General features: G+C 42.2%; 1 protein-coding gene across 4 annotated transcripts in view; it reads left to right on the top strand.

Annotated features, from left to right (window-relative positions):
* The window catches only part of EEF1AKMT2 (EEF1A lysine methyltransferase 2), a 75,860-nt gene that overhangs the window by 19,484 nt on the left and 37,426 nt on the right, over positions 1-18,950 (top strand). For 3 of the 4 annotated variants that reach the window (XM_058671588.1, XM_004580187.4, XM_012925486.3), the window contains one exon: positions 3,945-4,130. In XM_058671588.1, coding sequence (XP_058527571.1) covers positions 3,945-4,039 — 95 coding nt within the window. In that variant the 3' untranslated portion in view covers positions 4,040-4,130. Of the gene's footprint in view, positions 1-3,944; positions 4,131-18,950 lie in introns of those variants that run through there. The other variant, XM_058671587.1, reaches the window with a different exon arrangement.

Here is an 18,950-nt window from a genome sequence, read left to right as displayed (position 1 = left end):
TTTTACTATCTTCCCTGTTAAATTTGTTTTCTTTAGAGCTCTTGAGGCTCCATATCAATAGTTCTTTCCTCCTCCTGCATCTTGACAGTTTTAATGAATGCCCGGTGTCAGGGTGTAGGGCAAGTTCCTTTCCTGGTTTTTAAATACAGGTGTTCTCTTTTACCCATGAAGCCAGCAGACAAAAACATACTTGTCTGTCTTCGATAATGAGGAACAGACTTCAGCTTGGTATAGAGTGCTGAAAAATGTGTCTGTCTGAGAACCATTGAGTAAACTTTTAAGGTTCAGTTCTAGAACCAAATGCCAAATTTAAATATGCAACATATTCTAACAAGATTGTTAAAAAATGGTATACAATTAAAGACACTTTTTAGACGTGCATTTAGAAAACTGTTCAGAATTAGATTTGGGGCAGGTCTTGCTCTAGCTGCTCTGATCGGCCGCCGTGTTCCTTCTGCGCTGAAAGAAGCTTGTGCCATCAGCCTTGGAAGGTTCCTTGCTTCTTCCCTTATTTCAAAAGTAAATATTGTTAAAACTCCGAGACCTGTATTTTTCCTCGGTGTTCTTGTAGAATAGAATAGACTAGAAATGGAAGTGATAACATCCTGAATCTGGAACACTGGGATCCAGAGTGACACTGAGCATGCTCCAAAGTCCAGAACTTTTTTTTCAAAGATTTATTTATTTTTATTACAAAGTCAGATATACAGAGAGAAGAGACAGAGAGGGCGATCTTCTGCCAATAATTCACTCCCTCGGTGACTTCAATGGCTAGAGCTGTGCCAATCTGAAGCCAGGAACCAGGAACTTCCTCCAGGTCTCCCACACGGGTGCAGGGTCCCAAGGCTTTGGGCCATCCTCCACAGCTTTCTCAGGCCACAGGCAGGGAGCTGGATGGGAAGTGGAGCAGCTGGGATTAGAACCGGGGCCCACATGGGATCCTGGCTCATGCAAAGTGAGGACTTTAGCCATAGGCCACCACGCCAGACCCATCCAAAACTTTGAGTACTGTAAATTCTACACCTTGACCTCACGTGTTTGGCTGTGGTCAAAATGCAGGTACACTAAAAGTATTGTGTAAAATATTTTTGGACAGGCTGCCTGTCCAAAGTGAGTGTGAAACATAAGCTTGGGCCCCGTTCTCAATACGTCTCATAATATACATGGGAATATTCCATGGATAAAGGAAACCTAAAATCTGAAATTTATGATCCCAAGCATTTTGGATAAGTGTTACTCAATCTGTGTAACTATTTTGTATTATGATTTGTTTTAGGGAGGATTAATTTGAATTAGTTGATGGATATTAGGATGATCCAATATGATGTGTACTAGAGTCAACTTTTTTCTTTTAATTTTTATTATTTATTTTCATTTTTATTTGAAAGGCAGAGAGAGAAAGATGAAGAGCTTCCATCTTCTAGGTCTCTCCTCACAGGGCCACTACACATGGAACTGTGGGGAGTGTGCCAGGCTGGAACCAGGGGCTTGGAGCTCAGTCTCCATCTTGGTGTGCGTGGCTGGGCTTAGGTACGTGAGCCAGCACCTTGCTCCCTCAGACGGTGCACATCCGCAGGGAGCTAGGAACCAGGACTCAGAGCCAGGCTCTAACAGAGATGTAGGCATCCCAAACTGAGCTACCTGATGAGAATGAGAGGGGTGGATGTGTGACACAGTGGTTGTGATGCCACCTGGGGTACTTGCACCCCATGGGAGAGGGCTCCGGTTCTTTGGGTGGACTCTGCAGTCTAACTTCCTGCTGTGCACCCACTGCTCGGCAGCGGATTATGCCACCCACGTGGGAGATCAAGGTGGAGTTCTGACCCAACTTACGGCAGGTGTTTCACAGGTGAAGCAATGGATGGTCACTCTCTGTTTATGCCTTTCAAATAAATAAAAAATGAATCCTGTAAGATATGTGCAGGTGTTATAAACACTGTGGGCGTCTAGGTCTGTAGTTAAGATAACCACAGAATGCCCTGTGTTCGAGTCCTGGCTGTGTTCCCCACTCTAGCTTTCTGCTGATGTGCACATCCTCTGAGGGAGTGGGTGATGGCTTCAGTACTGGGGTTCCTGCACTGACGTGGGAGACCTGAAATGATGTCCCAGCTCCTGGCCTTCACCTCAGCTCAGCCCTTGCCACTGTGGGCATTTGGGTTGTGAACCAGTGGATGGCAGAGCTGTGTCTGCCTTAAAATAAAAGCAAGTCCATTTAGAAAATTGTGTACCAAATACCTACCCGACATATTAGCTTCTATTAAAATACCTTGTGCTATATATCCATACACACTTGAGAGAAAGAGAGGCTCTTCCTCCATCCACTTTTTCATTCTCCAACTACTGTAACAGGTGTTGACCGGGCCTAGTAGAGGCTGGGAGCCAGGAACTCGATCCAGGGCTCCCATGGAGCTAACAGAAGCCCAAGTATTTGAGCCACCACTGCTTTCTCCCAGGTTTATTTAGTGGAAACCGGAGTCTGGACAAAGAGCTGGAAATATAACCTAGGTACACTGATGTGGAATACTGCCGTTTTTTTAAAAAAATGTATTTATTTTTATTGGAAAGTCTTTTTTTTTTTTTTTAAAGATTTATTTATTTTATTACAAAGTCAGATATACAGAGAGGAGGAGAGACAGACAGGAAGATCTTCCGTCCGATGATTCACTCCCCAAGTGAGCCGCAACGGGCCGGTGTGCCGATCCGAAGCCGGGAACCAGGAACCTCTTCCAGGTCTCCCTCGCGGGTGCAGTGTCCCAATGCATTGGGCCGTCCTCGACTGCTTTCCCAGGCCACAAGCAGGGAGCTGGATGGGAAGTGGAGCTGCCGGGATTAGAACCGGCAATCATATGGGATCCCGGGGCGTTCAAGGTGAGGACTTTAGCTGCTAGGCCATGGCGCCGGGCCCTATTGGAAAGTCTTAACAGGAGGAGACAGAAAGATCTTCCACTGATTCACTCCCCAAGTGGGCACAGTGACTGGAGCTGAGTTGATCTGAAGCCAGGAGCCAGGAACAGTTGTCTTATTCCTTCATATTTTTGCCAATTGTCTCTTTCCTCCATATTTTTACCCTCCCCAACCAAATCAGTGGTCCACATGGGCCTACATCCTTCTCAACTGAGTAAACATCATCAAAAATAAGTTTATAAGAAAAAAAAAGAGAAAAATGGGAAAGCAGTAGAAGACATCCCAAGTTTTTGGGACCCTGCGCGCAAATGACCTCATTGGGCAGAGCTGAGCCCATCCAAAGCCAGGAGCTTCTTCCAGGTCTCAGGCATGGATGCAGGGACCCAACGCCACAGAACTGGACCACAAGTGGAGCATCCAAGGCACAAATCAGTGCCCAAAAGCTATGCCTTGTAGCTTGTTTTCTGAATTGTGGCAGCATATAAGTGATGTTTTATGGTCTTAATGATTTTTAACTGTGCAGTTCTGGAGAAAAAGTGCATATTTTCTTGTTGCAATCATCTTTATCCATCTTCACAACTTTTTCATCTTTTACAAATCAAGTTATTTGACTTTTTTGCTTTTATTTGTGTGCTGTGGATTAATTGAGTTCCCAGTAGCAGTTGGCATGGGTAAGAACTCGACAGATGCTTGCAACTTCCTGTAAGCTAGGTGGTGAGATGACTGGTAGGGAAGGGGCCTGGCACGGCTGGTAAACAGGAAGTGGGGGGAATGGGCTGGTTGTTGGAAAGCCTCTTTCCCCCAGTTTGTTTCTGGTCATGTCTGTTTCTTGTTCATTTCAAAGTGATGTTTGGGTGTATGCACATATGCCATGCAGGCACAGTAAAACTGGAAAAAGCATAAAATGAAATTTAGTCATTCAATTACAATTTGAAATTGCATGGTTTTATAAAAGGCTTGAAAGTACATTGATAGACAAACTTTGTAACTCTAGGATTCAGTCCAGTCCTTAATAAAAGTGTTTTGGTTTTGTTTGACAGGATTTGAACTTGTTGAAGAACTGCCAACCCCTACCTTCAGCTTTGGTGGCAGATCTGGAAACACTGTAGCTGCACTGGTTTTCCAAAAATCCTGATCCTTTTCTGCGAACAGATTCAGGTAGCTTTTTAAGAAGCAACAAAGCAAAAATAAACCTGACAGAAAATGCAATCATTAATAAGATTTAATATGTACCGGTGATACACATGTTGAATAGATATCATGAGTTGGTAAAAAAAGAAAAAAATCCTTGAGAATGAAATTCATTGCTTTTTAGAGGCCAATAATTCTTAATTTTGTATTTGAGATGTAAATATTTTCTCTTTGATTTGAAAGCTTTAAGATAGCACATGAATTTACAGAGAGCGTGTATTTTTAATTTTTGTGTTTGGTAAAAGTGAATTGACTGTGGCTAGTTCTGCAAATGTGCTTAGACTATTCCAGAGCTACATAACATGCGCAAGAACTCTGTTAGTATTTACTAGTCTGTTTATGAAACATTACAAGACATAGTGTTTTTGTTGAATAGAGGTTTTCTTAAGATTACTTTATAACTAGGAAAACTCCCTTGGTCTTCATGTATACAATTAAACAAAATCAAAGAAAAATATCAGCTGATGAAGCATTGTTTGTTGAGCCTGTATTTTTTAATGAATGGATTCTCTACACAATGACTGATATGAGGAGAAAAGAAAATTAAGGGATATTATGCGATAGCACAATGTAAAGTTATATGAGAGGACTTCAAGTTTGTGAAGAAATGGAACAGAAAGATGAGTGCAAGAATTTTGAAATCTGTGCGTAGGTTTTTCATATTGTGCATCTCCCGTGAGCTTGTGTCCGCTTCATTGATCCTTCCCAATATCTTTCAGATATTTTCATAAATTGTTATTTTCTAATATCTTTACAAAGTGTACAATACTTGTTTCTACATTTAAGAAAACTGAAGTTGAGAAACGTGAAATCACTTCTGTGAGGTTAAACATTGAGGATAGTGTGCAGCCAAGAGCTGCCTTGGTCTGACTCAGGCCTGTTCCCTTCTGGAGTATTCTGCCTCCCAGCTGCTAAATCATTGCCTTTATACCTTTTTCAGTTCAATTAAAAATGAGTGAGCAGTGTGAGCAGTTGTTTTTGGTGTTGCCAACTGTTTCCTTCTGATCCAGGCACTCTCAGGTCGTGTATCAACCAAAGTCAGCCTTGCTTTGATACCGTGTCTTGTCAGGGAGCCTCGCCTCTGTCCAGAACTAAACTTGCCATTCTGTGCAAGGATGCAAACCCTCAGGGATACAAGGACAAAAATGTTCCAGTAAGGGGTTAATTTAGCAATAAAGCAAGTTACGTATTAATGTTTTAAAATATGAGGCAAATTGTAATACTTAATGCCACTTTGTATTAGTGCTTTAACACTGCAATTTTGATACGGTTTTTTTTAGCCGCTTTAAGATTTATTTATTTTTATTACAAAGTCAGATATACAGAGGAAGAGAGACAGAGAGGAAGATCTTCCATCTGATAGTTCACTCCCAAGTGACCGCAACGGCCGGTACTGAGCTGATCTGAAGCCGGAAACCAGGAACATCTTCCAGGTCTCCCACGTGGGTGCAGGATCCCAAAGCTTTGGGCCATCCTGGACTGCTTTCCCAGGTCACAAGCAGGGAGCTGGATGAGAAGTGGAGCTGCCGGGACTAGAACCGGCACCCATATGGGATCCTGGGGTGCTCAAGGTGAGGACTTTAGCCGTTAGGCCACGCCGCCAGGCCCAATACGTTTTTTTTTTAAATGTCATCTATTTTTTACTGACTAGCAGTTTTGGGGGGTCCATTGGGTTATAAATATACCAATTTTTTTTTATTTGGCAAATGCTGCTGCAGTATTGATTAAGTCTAGTTTAACATCCCTTTTTCTTTTGTGAGATTATAGGGCCAAGGTTTAGTCTTTGGTTTAGATCAGCGTTAGCCATTAAGGTCAAGGGCTTAGTCTTTGGGTTAGATCAGCGTTAGCCATTAAGGTCATTGTCTGGTTTCCAGAAGATAGCTGAAGGCATTTTATGTGGACTTTTAACAGAAATAACATTTTCTGGAAAGGTCTTGTTTTCAACATCTAAAAATCGACAAATTATTTCAAAGCATGGACAAGTTAAAACTAAAAGATTCATGTTGCTTTTTCTAGATGTGGGATTTTTTTTTAAAGATTTATTTATTTTATTACAAAGTCAGATATACAGAGAGGAGGAGAGACAGAGAGGAAGATCTTCCGTCCGATGATTCACTCCCCCAAGTGAGCCGCAACGGGCCGGTGCGCGCCAATCCGATGCCGGGAACCAGGAACCTCTTCCGGGTCTCCCACACGGGTGCAGTGTCCCAATGCATTGGGCCGTCCTCGACTGCTTTCCCACGCCACAAGTAGGGAGCTGGATGGGAAGTGGAGCTGCTGGGATTAGAACCGGCACCCATATGGGATCCCGGGGCGTTCAAGGCGAGGACTTTAGCTGCTAGGCCATGCCGCCGGGCCCTAGATGTGGGATTTTAAGCCAAAGAAACTGGCAGTCTATAATTGATTGAGATCTGATCTTGCTGCCTCTTTAACATTAGTTGGTTTTTTTTTCATTTCTTTGTAATGATAGGTAAGTAGCCTTTCAGAATTTTGTTTTGTGAAGTGCATGTCATTTTTTTTTTAAAGATTTATTTATTTTTATTACAAAGATATACAGAGAGGAGGAGAGACAGACAGGAAGATCTTCCATCCAATGATTCACTCCCTAAGTGAGCCGCAACGGGCCGATGTGTGCCAATTCGATGCCAGGAACCAGGAAACTCTTTCCAGTTCTCCCATGCGGGTGCAGTGTCCCAATGCATTGGGCCGTCCTCAACTGCTTTCCCAGGCCACAAGCAGGGAGCTGGATGGGAAGTGGAGCTGCCGGGATTAGAACCGGCGTCCATATGGGATCCCGGGGCATTCAAGGCGAGGACTTTAGCCGCTAGGCCACGCCGCTGGGCCCTTTTTTTTTTTTTTTTAAAGATTTATTTATTTTTATTACAAAGTCAGATATACAGAGAGAGGAGGAGAGACAGAGAGGAAGAGAAGTGCATGTCATTTTAACTCTTGAATCCACAATGTGGGCATCTTGTGGGGCTAGACAGCAGCGTTAGGTTCCCAGAACGCTTGGGAGGGGCTTTGTTGAGCAGCTCCTTGAGTTGCCGTGCAGGCTTTGCTCCCGACTGCAGAGGGGAAGGCATTGTGTTTTGAATCCTGGAGCTGTTGATGAGGTCAGCCCCCTTATCACCTTAATCCTGTGGAAGCCAATCTCTTAGGGACTGAAATCAGAACAAATGAAAGGTCTAAAAATGCTAATAAGAAATTAATTCAAAGAATACCAAAGTGTTAAAAAATCTAGCCAGTGAATGTCCCCACGTTACAAAGACAAACCAGAAATACATTATTATTAAATATAGTATTGTTAAATTCTAATTATGCAGTATCTTATGCAATGAATGCTGTTTGCTTTGGATAAGAGGTTGGAATTGCAATTTTATTTCATGAGAAGACACTTATTTTGAGAAAACTTGTTTGAAATGCAAACGAGATTTCTCCATGGAGCCTGCACAGAATTGCTGTTTCATTATGCTGTTGTTGCTGCCGAACTGGCCACTTGTGTGTGTAGGAAGTGCGTGCAGGTCCATAGGGGATTGAGGCCTGACTGGGCGGGCTGCACCAATGAACAAATAGAAGGTTTTTAGAACATTTTGTCTTAAGCCAGGTGCATGAGTTTGAGTTGTTTTTTGCTTCTGGCGTTTCTGTGTGTATGAGAATCAAACCTGAAACTGGTCTTGGCAGCTTGGCTGAAGCCATTGAAAGTAAGCACAAACTGTCCTTGACTTTTTTTTTAATCCTATTGTAGTAGCAATAAGGTCGCTTTTTTTTTTCTGTGATATACATGCAGTCTGTTTATTTTGAAGGAAAAAGGGAGCCAAACATATACAACAGACTTATTTTTTTAATGAGTACTGTGCTTTTGAAATTCTTATACTGCAATGCAGTACTTTATGATTTGCATTTATCCAGAGGATAATAATTGTTAAGAAGCTTAAGTTATTAAGTCTTGAAAGAATTTACCCTAAATTGCGATGCAGAGAAAGAGTATCTGTTCATGTTAGTGGACTTTAATGTCAGCTTGTGTTCTCTAAATGATTGTACGTTTATATGTGTATCTGTCTGCGTCTCTCCCCATGAAGTAGTACAAATGTGAACTGTCATTGTGTCTCTGTGGGAGGGACCTGAGTTCTGATTTCCTGTTTTTGCCTTTGTGAGCTAGACTCTCCTTGCTCCAGGGACAGTCCCCTGGAGAGCAAGAGAGCAAGTGTCTTGAGTTCCCCAGAGTAGCCTCTTCAAGTTCTGTTGGGTGGGAGTTACTGCTGGGCTTTGAAGGGGAGTCTTGTCCAGTGTATGACACTGGGAGAAGGATTCCTGCCACCCACAGCTTGATTGTGGGAGCTGAGAAGAGCACCAAGTAGAAAAAAATGTGCAGAGGGAAAAATTAGGAAATCCTTATTATGTCTTTTGGTTAGGCAGGACAACAGAGATGTACATATAGGAAGGGGCATGCATGGGTATGCTTTATTAACAGGCAATGGAAGAAAATTAATGCTAACATATTGTTCATACACACCATGCAGTTAGAAAAGTAAAAGAATAGTTTAAAATTCTTTGGTCAATTGATGAATTTCTATGTTAGGGGTATAGAATTGAAACTCAACATTAAGCAGACAAATACACAAGCTCACAGGCTACATAAATGCTGAATCAAATAAGCTCTACAACGGAACTCTGAAAAGCTATGGATAAGAAGCCTAATGAATGATTGAGTATGACCTTAGCAAAATCCCTGCAGTGTTGTGGAAAGATGATTCATTTCCAACGTAGATGTCAAAATGGGTTCTAGTAACCTAGGAGGATGGTGTGTGGGAAAGAAGGAAGGAAAAATTAAAAAAAAAAAAAAAGGAAAAGAGTCTGAGTTAGTACTTACTGAATCTTAAAAATCTTCATCACACTGCATTAGGCTAATCATTCAAAGGGCCTCTCTGGCTGACACTTTGTGGACCTGCACTTTAGATCCAGGGAGACCCAATCAAAAGTTAGGAATAATTCTGAAGACATCCATCTTTCAATATCCTGCATGGATGGGGAAGAACCTCAAAAACTGGGAAATGTAGGCTGGCAGAGTGTGCTTTGCGTGCTGACGCTTGCCTACTTTATTAGAGGAATATAGAACAGAAAACCCAGATCTGAATTTTCTTAGGTTTATTTTTCAGAAAAAATGGTTTCTTTATTTTCTCAAGCAATAGCTTCTTCCCTGTTTTACTTCTACATCTGTATTTTTTTTCATCAAGTCTATACTTAGTGAGTGGTCTTTATTGTCCATACTTACCACATCCATCTGCCCACACCTGTAAATATTTGCATGTGGTGCAGCAGTGAGCATATCCTGGATCCTAAAAGGGGCATAGAGAGAATGAGAAAACTCTGCTTGAATAAAGAGCCTCTTGGCTGTCTCACTGTACCCCTGCTCGTTCGCGTGCGTTCGGATAAAGCAGATTGTTCGCGGGGAAGGTTGCGGAGCAGAGATGGGTTGGAACTGTGGTGGCTCCTCTGGAATTGCTTCCTGGGAGGAAGAGGCTAAATGCGGGAGAGTGTGGGTGTGCCAGTTCCCATTTGCCTCCTAACCCCTCTGCTCATCTGAAAATGTCAGTCCTTTGTTCCCGTCTAATTTTAGTACATCCTGGCTGAAAAACATGTTAGGATGAGAAAATGTTACGATAATTTCCAACCGTGGAACTTTGAGCTGTGGGGTGTGGGGAGGAAGAGTAGAGGAAAGAACAGTTTATGCTGCATATCCGTCGGCTGTTCTGGGGCAGGGTCTAACCCCTATTCTGTTGATTTTGGTCATGAGATAAATCTGGCTGCACTGATAGTTAGCTTTTCCTTCCGTGATCTCTGTAAGAAGCCAAGTCGGAGTCTGGATGGGGAAGTCGTGAGACGGCGTGGAACCGAATGTACTGGGCTGAATTACAGAGAGCTTTGTGCAGGTTTTGGAAGAAAGGCCTGAAGTGGTAGGTGCAAACCTCATGCTGTGTGTGTTAAAAGTGGAACCTCGAGGGCTCTTGGTGCTCCAGTGAAAGTGCCTTTTAACTGTTGTTTTGAATGACAGATTTGTTGATTTTTCAAGAAGCGGTCAAAAACAAGGCTTACATGTATTAAGCTGTCCCCTCTAAGTCCCAGCAGACCTAGATGAGAAGAATCTGTGAAGAGAATGGGTTAAGTAATGGATAATACAGCTTGTTTAAGGCCTAGGACACAATTGCATTGGCTTTGTAGTTGGAGGTGTCAATTGATGTTATTGTTTGATTAAAAGGTAATTTATTACATTAAGAGGGAGATTCTGAATGCTGAATCTCGTTAGTTTGTTGGCTGGCTTTCTGCAAAGTGTTTTTTTCCATTAATGAACCATGTTTTCCTCTTGGACTCTGTGTGACTACAGTGTCTGGGACCAGGGTTGTGCAGTGGGTGAAGCTCCTGCCTGAGACACTGGCAGCCCTTAGGGGGACTGGTTTGAGTCCCAGCTGCCTGCTGATGAGCCTGAGAAAGCAGCAGAGGATGGCCTAAACGTTTGGGTCCTGGCTTCTGCCCGTCCCAGTTCTGGATGACAACAGCTGTTTTGGGAATGGACTAGAGAGTGGAAGATCTCTCTCTCTCTCTTCCTGTGGCTCTGCTTATCTTTCTCTTCCTTCCTTTCCTTCCTTTCTTTCTTTCAATCTTTTCTTTCTTTTAAAAGATGCATTTATTTTTATTGGAAAGTCAGATATGCAGAAAGGAGGAGAGACAGAGAGGAAGATCTACCATCTGATGATTCACTCCCCAAGCGGCCACAACGGTTGGAGCTGAGCCAATCCAAAGCCAGAAACTTGGAGCTTTCTCCAAGTCTCCCACTTGGGTGCAGGATTCCAAGGCGTTGGGCCGTCCTCGACTGCTTTCCCAAGCCACAAGCAGGAGCTGGATGGGAAGCGGGGCTGCTGTGATTAGAACCAGCGCCCATATGGGATCTCAGCGTTTTCATGGCGAGGACTTCAGGCGCTATGCTATTGTGCTGGGCCCGGCTCTGCCTTTCAAGTAACTAAACAAATATGTTGTTTTTTTTTTTTTTTAAGATTATATATCCAGAAAAAAAGAGGTTGTTTCTCTATTAAACCCATTTGACTGGTGATTTAATTTGTAAAAATGAAGTTGATTGCTTTCTGAAGTAGAAATTTAGCTGAATGTTTTTTGATTTATTTATAGTAACATAAATTATGTTAAAAATCTGTTTGGCAGTAGCCTAGATAGCAAAGAAAAAAACCTTTTTAAAAATGTTAAGTTGTGGAAAAACGACTATGGGAGCTAGGCAAGTGACTTTGGTTCTGGGCTCTTCATTTCTTTCCATAAAACAAGGATGTTCACCAGGTGGCACTGAGGACTCTCAGCCCCTCCCGTAAGCTCAGGAGCCGTAGCAAGATGCTGGAAATGAAACCATAGAAATCTGTGTTTCTAGCTTTCAATTGACTGGGATGATACTCTGCTGGCTCTGTCTTCAGACCAGAGAGGGTATACCTAAGAAGCCGTTGAACTTGACGGGACAATAAGATACTGGACTCTATGTTTGGTATACGCTTGCAATGGGGAAATCTCAACTGAACTTGAGCTGTGGTTATGCAACAAGGTGGAGGAATCCACCATGGTGGGAGGGTTTGGGGAGGGGTGGGGAGAACCCAAGTATCTATGTAACTGTGTCACATAATACAATGTAATTACTGAAGTTAAATAGTAAATAATTAAAAAAATAAAAAAAAATTAAAAAAAAAAGAAATCTGTGTTTCACGGTCCTGGAAGATGAACTTGAGGTGCTGGAAGGACATGAGGGAGCCGTGGGAGCCCTCTTGTTTGTGTGCAGTGGGGATGCCCCTGCAAGCTTCTGGCATCCCATCTTCAAACAGCAGTCATCTCATCTTGCAGGCCCCAGTTACCCCACAGAGGCCCTATCCCTAAGTACCATGTGAGGACTAGGCTTTTTAGGTGGATTTTGCGGCTGGGGGTCAGGGGTAGTTAGTTTGTAATAACCCCTGAAATTGATCAGATTGATAGACCAAGAAACTCCTACGAAATAGATTTGTAGTATCTTGGGGAGAGGAAATACTCTATTTGCTAAGTATGAGTGATTGAGTTATTTGATGAATTTTTAATATTGTTTTATTATTATCATCATTTTATGATACAGTTCCATAGGCCCTGGGATTTCCCTAACTCACTGAATTCCCCTGTATTATTACTATAATATAGTTCTTCATAAACAGTCATATGTCCATCACTGTGGACAATGACAAAGAGTCCAGCATCCTTTTGTCAAGATATAGTAAACAGTTTCATTGGGAGTCCATCTTTGATCTGAAAGTAGAGATGCATACTGCACTGTATCCTCACATCTGGATATGATAGTCTCCATTACACAGTTAACTATACATCTCCTTAAGTGAAAAGCCACAATACAAAATCAGCAACAGAAAAAAAAAATTAAAAATGCCATGCTACTGAATGACTAATGTGTCACTGAAGAAATAAAAAAGAAAATCAAGAACCTTCTTGAAGAAAATGATGCTACTGTATGATCCATGAGTCAGTGAAGAATTTAATGAGAAAGAGTTTTGAAGGATGAAACTAAATAAAAAACAATCAAAATCAAGCGATACAGTTTCCACTGATCTTTGTTGGTGAGATGTGTCTCCTCTAGACAACAAATAGATAGGTTTTGTTATTTAATCCAGTCTACTAATCTATGACATTTGACTGATGAGTTTAAGCCATTTACATTAAGGGTTAATATGAATGGGTAGTAATTTGGTCTTGTCATTTTAGCAATGGGTTGTTCATTGATTTAGTCTTCTGTTGTCATTTTACTGGGATGTTCTTCACATTTGCCTTTGGTTTTGGTGGGTGCTATTCCTCTTTTCTTTCAAAAGAACATCTTTCAAGTATCATTTGTAGGGCAGGTTTGGCAAAGACATATACTTTTAGCTTTTCTTTGTTGTGGAAGAATTTTATTTCATTTTCAAAAACAAAGGAAAGTTTTGCTGGGTACGTTATCCTGGGCCGGCAAGCTTTTCTTTTAGAATCTTGATTATGTTGCTCCATTCTCTTCTGGCCTGTAGAGTTTCCTGTGAGAGGTCTCTTGTGAATTTAATTGGCATTCCTTTATATGTCAGCTGATTTTTTTCATATGTACATTTAAGGATCTTTTCCTTATGTTCTTTTGAAGAGAACTTGATTATCATGTTTCGTGGTAAAGATCAGCTTTGCTCAAGCCTGTTGGGAGTTCTGTGTCCCTCCTGAATATTGTTTCCCAATTCTTTCTCTGGATTAGGGAAATCTTCCCTTATTATTAACCCTTATTATTTCCCTTATATCTGACTTTGTAATAAAAATAAATCTTTAAAAAAAAATTTCTTAAACACCTGTATTGCATGCTTCTCGTTGTTGATAAGAAGCTTTATAACAAGTGTTTTGAATTCTGTATCCCGTATTTTCTTGATGTCTTCCTCAGTTAATTCTGAGGTTGGCAAAAGCTTTTGCTCCTTTGCAGGGGAGTCTTCAGTAATATTCATTGTGCCTCTGTCTTTTTGCTCTTTGTCATTGTACTTTTTCTTCTTGGGGCAGGTTTCTAAGCTCTGTCACCACAGGTCTACAGTTTGATTTTACTTATTGCTGTTGGTGCATGGCTCTTTGTTTCCAGTCACTTGTGCCACAACCTCCAGCGAAATCCAGGTCTGGGTTCTTATGTTACATTTCCACCATAGTCTCCGTAGCCACAGCTCCTGGCTCACCAGTCTCCACCTCCTGTGATACCGTGCTAAGGCTGCACCGTTGTCTGTACCTTTCTCCCACTTCCTGTTAGAGCAGTTCCCAGGATTAGGGAGACACCAGGTGTCCTATATAACTAGATTGTTGGTGGTGCTGATGTTGCCGGAACCTGTTGGCCATTAGTTCTGAGGACCACACCGACCTATTTTTTTTTAAAGATTTATTTTATTTTTATTGGAAAGTCAGATATACAGAGAAGAGGAGAGACAGAGAGAAAGATCTTCCTTCTGATGATTCATTCCCCAAGTGAGCACAACGGCCGGTGCTATGCCGATCCAAAGCCAGGATCTAGGAACTTCTTCCAGGTCTCGCACGCGGGTGCAGGGTCCCAAGGCTTTGGACCGTCCTCAACTGCTTTCCCAGGCCACAGGCAGGGAGCTGGATGGAAAGTGGAGCTGCTGGGATTAGAACTGGTGCCCATATGGTATCCCAGTACATTCTAGGGGAGGACTTAAGCCTCTAGGCCATGCTGCCAGGCCCGCACAGAGACCTACTTTGACCCATACAATTGCCAAAGTCAGTATTTTCCCTGTGGGACCGTACATACACTGAACTGAGTAAGTTTGCCCCCAGCTCAGTGCATGCACAGCTCACTGTTGTCCCTACAGCCTTTAAGTTTTTCCACACTCTGCAAAATGGCGCCTGAGACGCCACTGCTAGAGGTCTTGATCTGCTAACCTTCAGGTCAGAGCGCTACCCGGACCTATCTTGGGTGGAACCTGTAGGATACCACATTGTTTCAGTTCACTGAGCCAGAAATCAGTTCACTCCCAGCTCAGTGCATGTGCAGTATTATCCATAGCCTTTGCCTCCTTAAACAAAATGGTACCCGATTCAGCTCTACAGGGTGGACTGTGTAGTGAAATCCACCCTGTTTCCTCACCACCAGTGTGGGATCTGGTGCTCTGTCTCTGCTCCTGGCCAAATGAAACAGACCAGCAGGTCTTTGTCTGGGCTCACCTCCTGAGCTCCTGGTGAACGCCCCTTCCTCCCTTGTTACTGGTAGAGTTCTGGCTGCTGGTGCAGTTCAGATTGCCATTCACTGCAACACCACACTTTTATGTCTGCTGCTTTCCTGTGCTTGCGAGTCTCCAGGTGCCCTTTTGCTGTTGTTCTGTCTTCTATTTCCTGGAATGTGCCCTCTCTGCTTCACATTGGCTAATGTTTCTCTATCTGTTTAAACGTGTCCTTACTGTATTCTACCATCTTCATTCTCTCCAATTTGATGAATCTTAAACCAGTATATCCATTCACACATGAAGACACATTATAGGTAATAAAATGTTTAAGGCAAATATGTTTCTGTCAAAAACCAAACTTTATATTCGAAAATTGCCTGTGGTACATGTTTGACAAGTTTGTAAACATTTGACCATAGAGCTGCTTAATCCGAGAAACTAAAAAAGTTACTTATTGCATAATGTGCTTCCACTTTCTATATAGAAAGATTGAAATCGAGACTGGCTGGGCCCAGGAAAATCAGGATATCTGATATCTGAACCCATGACTGGGGTATTCTCTGCCTGAAACACGCAAACTGCTCACTCACCTGTGATGTAATTTACCATGCTGAAGCCCTCTAGGCTTTGAGGTGTTTGCTGCTTTATGCCACAGTGAAGTTGTTAAGAGTGCTAGCCAAATGCCTAATGTAAATGCTTGTAAGATTGGTTTCCCTTTACATCCCTTTGTTTGAATCACTTGATGAAGTGGGTCGGGAAGCAGTGGTGCTAGCCCCTGTGGAAGGGTTGTACTGGGACAGTAGATGCCAGGTAACTGCTGTGCACACCAGTGTCCAGAAATACTGTCTTCTCCAAGGAAGCTTCTTCTCATTGGAATTGTACACCTGGGCCACCGAGGTCTGTGTTCAGAACCGCAGAAATGCATTTGTATCTGAAGAGTGACGACCAGAGTGAGGAGAGGAGGAATCTGGGACAGGCGGACCTTTCACAACTGGTTGGAAATCATTGTGTGCAGTTCTTCCTCCTTAATCTCTGTGTAGGGCTGGTGCTGAAGTACTTTCTTATGTAGTTAGGAAATGAAGACTAATGCAATAATTGGATTTCCAGGAGCGTCCTTTATGATGTGTTTTAGTAAGGGGTAAGCAAAGGCTAAGAATACCCTTCAGGTTTAGGTCCTCGTCCATTTTGAGTGGTAATTATCTAGAAATAAATGTAAGTGTGATGGGGAAAATAAATAAGTAAATGTACTTACTTAGAAATTTGTTTATTTGGGGGGGAGAGAGAGAGATTGAGAGCAAGCGAGAACTCCCATGCCTTGGTTTATTCCCCAAATATCAGTGATGGGCCGGGGAGGATGCAACCTGCGGGCTTGGGATGCAGTCCACGGGTTTCATCTGGACAGCGGGAGTCCAGTGGTGGGCCTTCACTGCTGCCTCTGAGGGTTCTCCTTTACAGGCAGCTGGAACTGGAGCTTGTGATGAGGCCGTCTGGTGGAGAAGGTCTGTGCGTTCACTGCTGAGCCAGATGCTTGCTGCTTTGTCTTTCCTTTCTATTATTCCAATATGGATACATTTGAAAGCAAATGTACAAGGATATATGATGCACTTCCTTCATTGTCTCTGAGTCAAGGCTAGAGAACCAAGTGTTAATACATTAATGACCATGGATTAGAAAGTTGAAAATTTTAAAATCAGTGAAAAATGCTGAGTTGGTTGGGGTCTTTAGTAACCATTTAGGAAGCAATGAGCTAATGTCTTCTAATTGGCGTCCACCTTGCATTATCCATATTTGATTTGTTCTACCCAAGAGTCGTGTGTTTCTCATGCTGCAACTTAACACTGCCATTCATCATGATGGCATTTTTAAAATTTGAAGGTGAGTAATATTTCAATCTATGTTTTTGTTCTTGTACAGGAACTAACCATATGGCATGTAAAAGTACAATGACTATTTACACTAGTTTAGAACACAGTTGATTTCCATTGTTTATTTCTTTAACCTTCTTATTTGTATATAAGTAAATATCTTGTTGTCAAGAGTGATCCTATGATTATAGAAATGTTGGCTAGTGTAGTGTTGCTTTGTTGATTCTTCCCTCGTGGAAGTTAAGAGAGATGTATAGTGTTTTTCTCATGCATATCAATTCTTTTATATTTCAGATATGGTTAGACTATAGCTGTAGGGTATGTGTGCATGCACACACACACACACAGAGGCAAGGCTGGTTTTTAAGAACAGTAATGGATATGAACCAAAACAGAAGATCTTTGCTTTTGATTCATGTAACAGAATGACCAAGTGCTAAGGAGAGCTGCATGATTCACAGGCCAATCTGTGGGCCAAGTGTTCTGTCCATGCTTGCCCCAGGAAGGTTCTTCCTGAGGGGACCAGACACTGTTTGTGGTTTTTGTTGTTGTTGTTGTTGTTTGTTTGTTTGTTTTTTAAGAAAGAGAGACAGAGATATAAAGAGATCACTCTTCCATGTGCTGGCTGTAAGGGCTGGAGTTGGCTCGTCTGAAGCTAGGAGTGTGGAGCACCCTCTGGGTGTCTGCATGGATGCAGAGGTCCAAGGACGCAGGCCACCCTCCACTGCTTTCCCAGGCACTTTAGCGGAGAGTTGGAGGGGACCTGAAGCACCCGGGGATGGGAAGTGGCGCCCATATGGGATAACGCTGTAGGCTGCAGCTTTGCGTATTGTTACAACATTAATGCCAGAAACTCATTTTTTACCCCTTGATATTTTAAATTCAAAAGGATTTAGAGTGTGTATTTAAGCTCTGTGGAATCACAAGCTGTATTTAGTTTCATGCTTTCCTCTCTTAATGAGAGCAAAATTTCACTGAGTTTCCTTTTTAGTGGGATAGGCCAGATAGCCATGGAGCTTCGAGCACATCGCTGGGGATGCATTAAAAACAGACTGTTGCTGAGACATGACTGATGTGGACAGAGAGGAAAGGTCAAGTTGCGGCTTGTATCTCAAATACAAAATGTGGATTCTTTTAGAAAAAGAGTTAAAAAATAGAATTAAAAGAGTAAAAAATCTTTTAGAAAATAAAGGTGAAATGATTTGCATTTCAAGGTGATAATATAAACATTTGTTAGTTGTATAAACATTTGTTGTATAGTTGGAAGAATTTTTTTTTCTGATAAAAAATTTTTTTAGAAGATTTATTCATGTGAAAGAGAGAATCTTTCGTCCCTAGCTTTACTCCCCAGATGTCTGTAAGTGCCAGTGCTGGGCCATTTCATCTCGATTTCCCTTTGGGGTGGAAGGGGTCCAAACACCCGGGCCATCTTTAGCTGATTTTCCCTGGCCATTTGCAGGGAGCTGGATCTGGAGTGGAGGAGCTGGGTCAGGAACTTGGACCTGTAGTGGGTGCTAGCTTTACCTGCTATGCCACAATGCATTTAATTTCCAAATTAAATTCAACATACATAGCAATTTGAAATTATTGTCACTTGTTTAGCTACGTTTTTGTGGAGTAACTAAGTCAGATTAAGTTGCAGGTTAATCATGGAAAAATTGTGGTGAATGGAATGTTCACCCTGATCACAAGTAGATCAGGAATTGTGCATTTGAATTCCATTATTAGGATAGCAGAGTAGATGGGAGAGCCTCACTTACTCAACACTGAAAGCTTTATGACACTTCGGAGGAGTTACTGTTTTTTGCTGTTTACTGTGTGTGAAGTTCAGTCTGCTTTCCATGCCTGTGTTTCCTTGTAGCATAGAACACTGATGGAGCATATTACTATGAAAAATGAAAAAACCCAGGAATATCAAACTGAAATAAGTTGGACTGTTTTTGTGTTCTTTTTAGCTTCCTTTGCCCATTTAGTGAGTTACAAGTGTGACATTTGCTGTGTTTTCAGCACCTGCCAACTTGGAAACCTGGGTTTGTGCTCAGGACCTGGGCTTCCAACCCATACCCTGTGCTGCACAATGCTGCCCCAGCTGGCATGCTTCCGTACGTCAGTGGTGCTAGACATGCATTTACAAAGTGGGCGGCTTCACATGCACGCATTTCAATGGTCATTGCTTTCAGCTCTTGTTTCATAGCAAGCGGATGAAGTTGGTATGGTCAGACTCACTGCTGTGTGTATTTCT

The sequence above is a fragment of the Ochotona princeps genome, chromosome 13 (genome assembly GCF_030435755.1).
Source record: "Ochotona princeps isolate mOchPri1 chromosome 13, mOchPri1.hap1, whole genome shotgun sequence".
Lineage (NCBI taxonomy): Eukaryota > Metazoa > Chordata > Mammalia > Lagomorpha > Ochotonidae > Ochotona > Ochotona princeps.
This window is presented reverse-complemented; position numbering and strand designations above follow the sequence as displayed.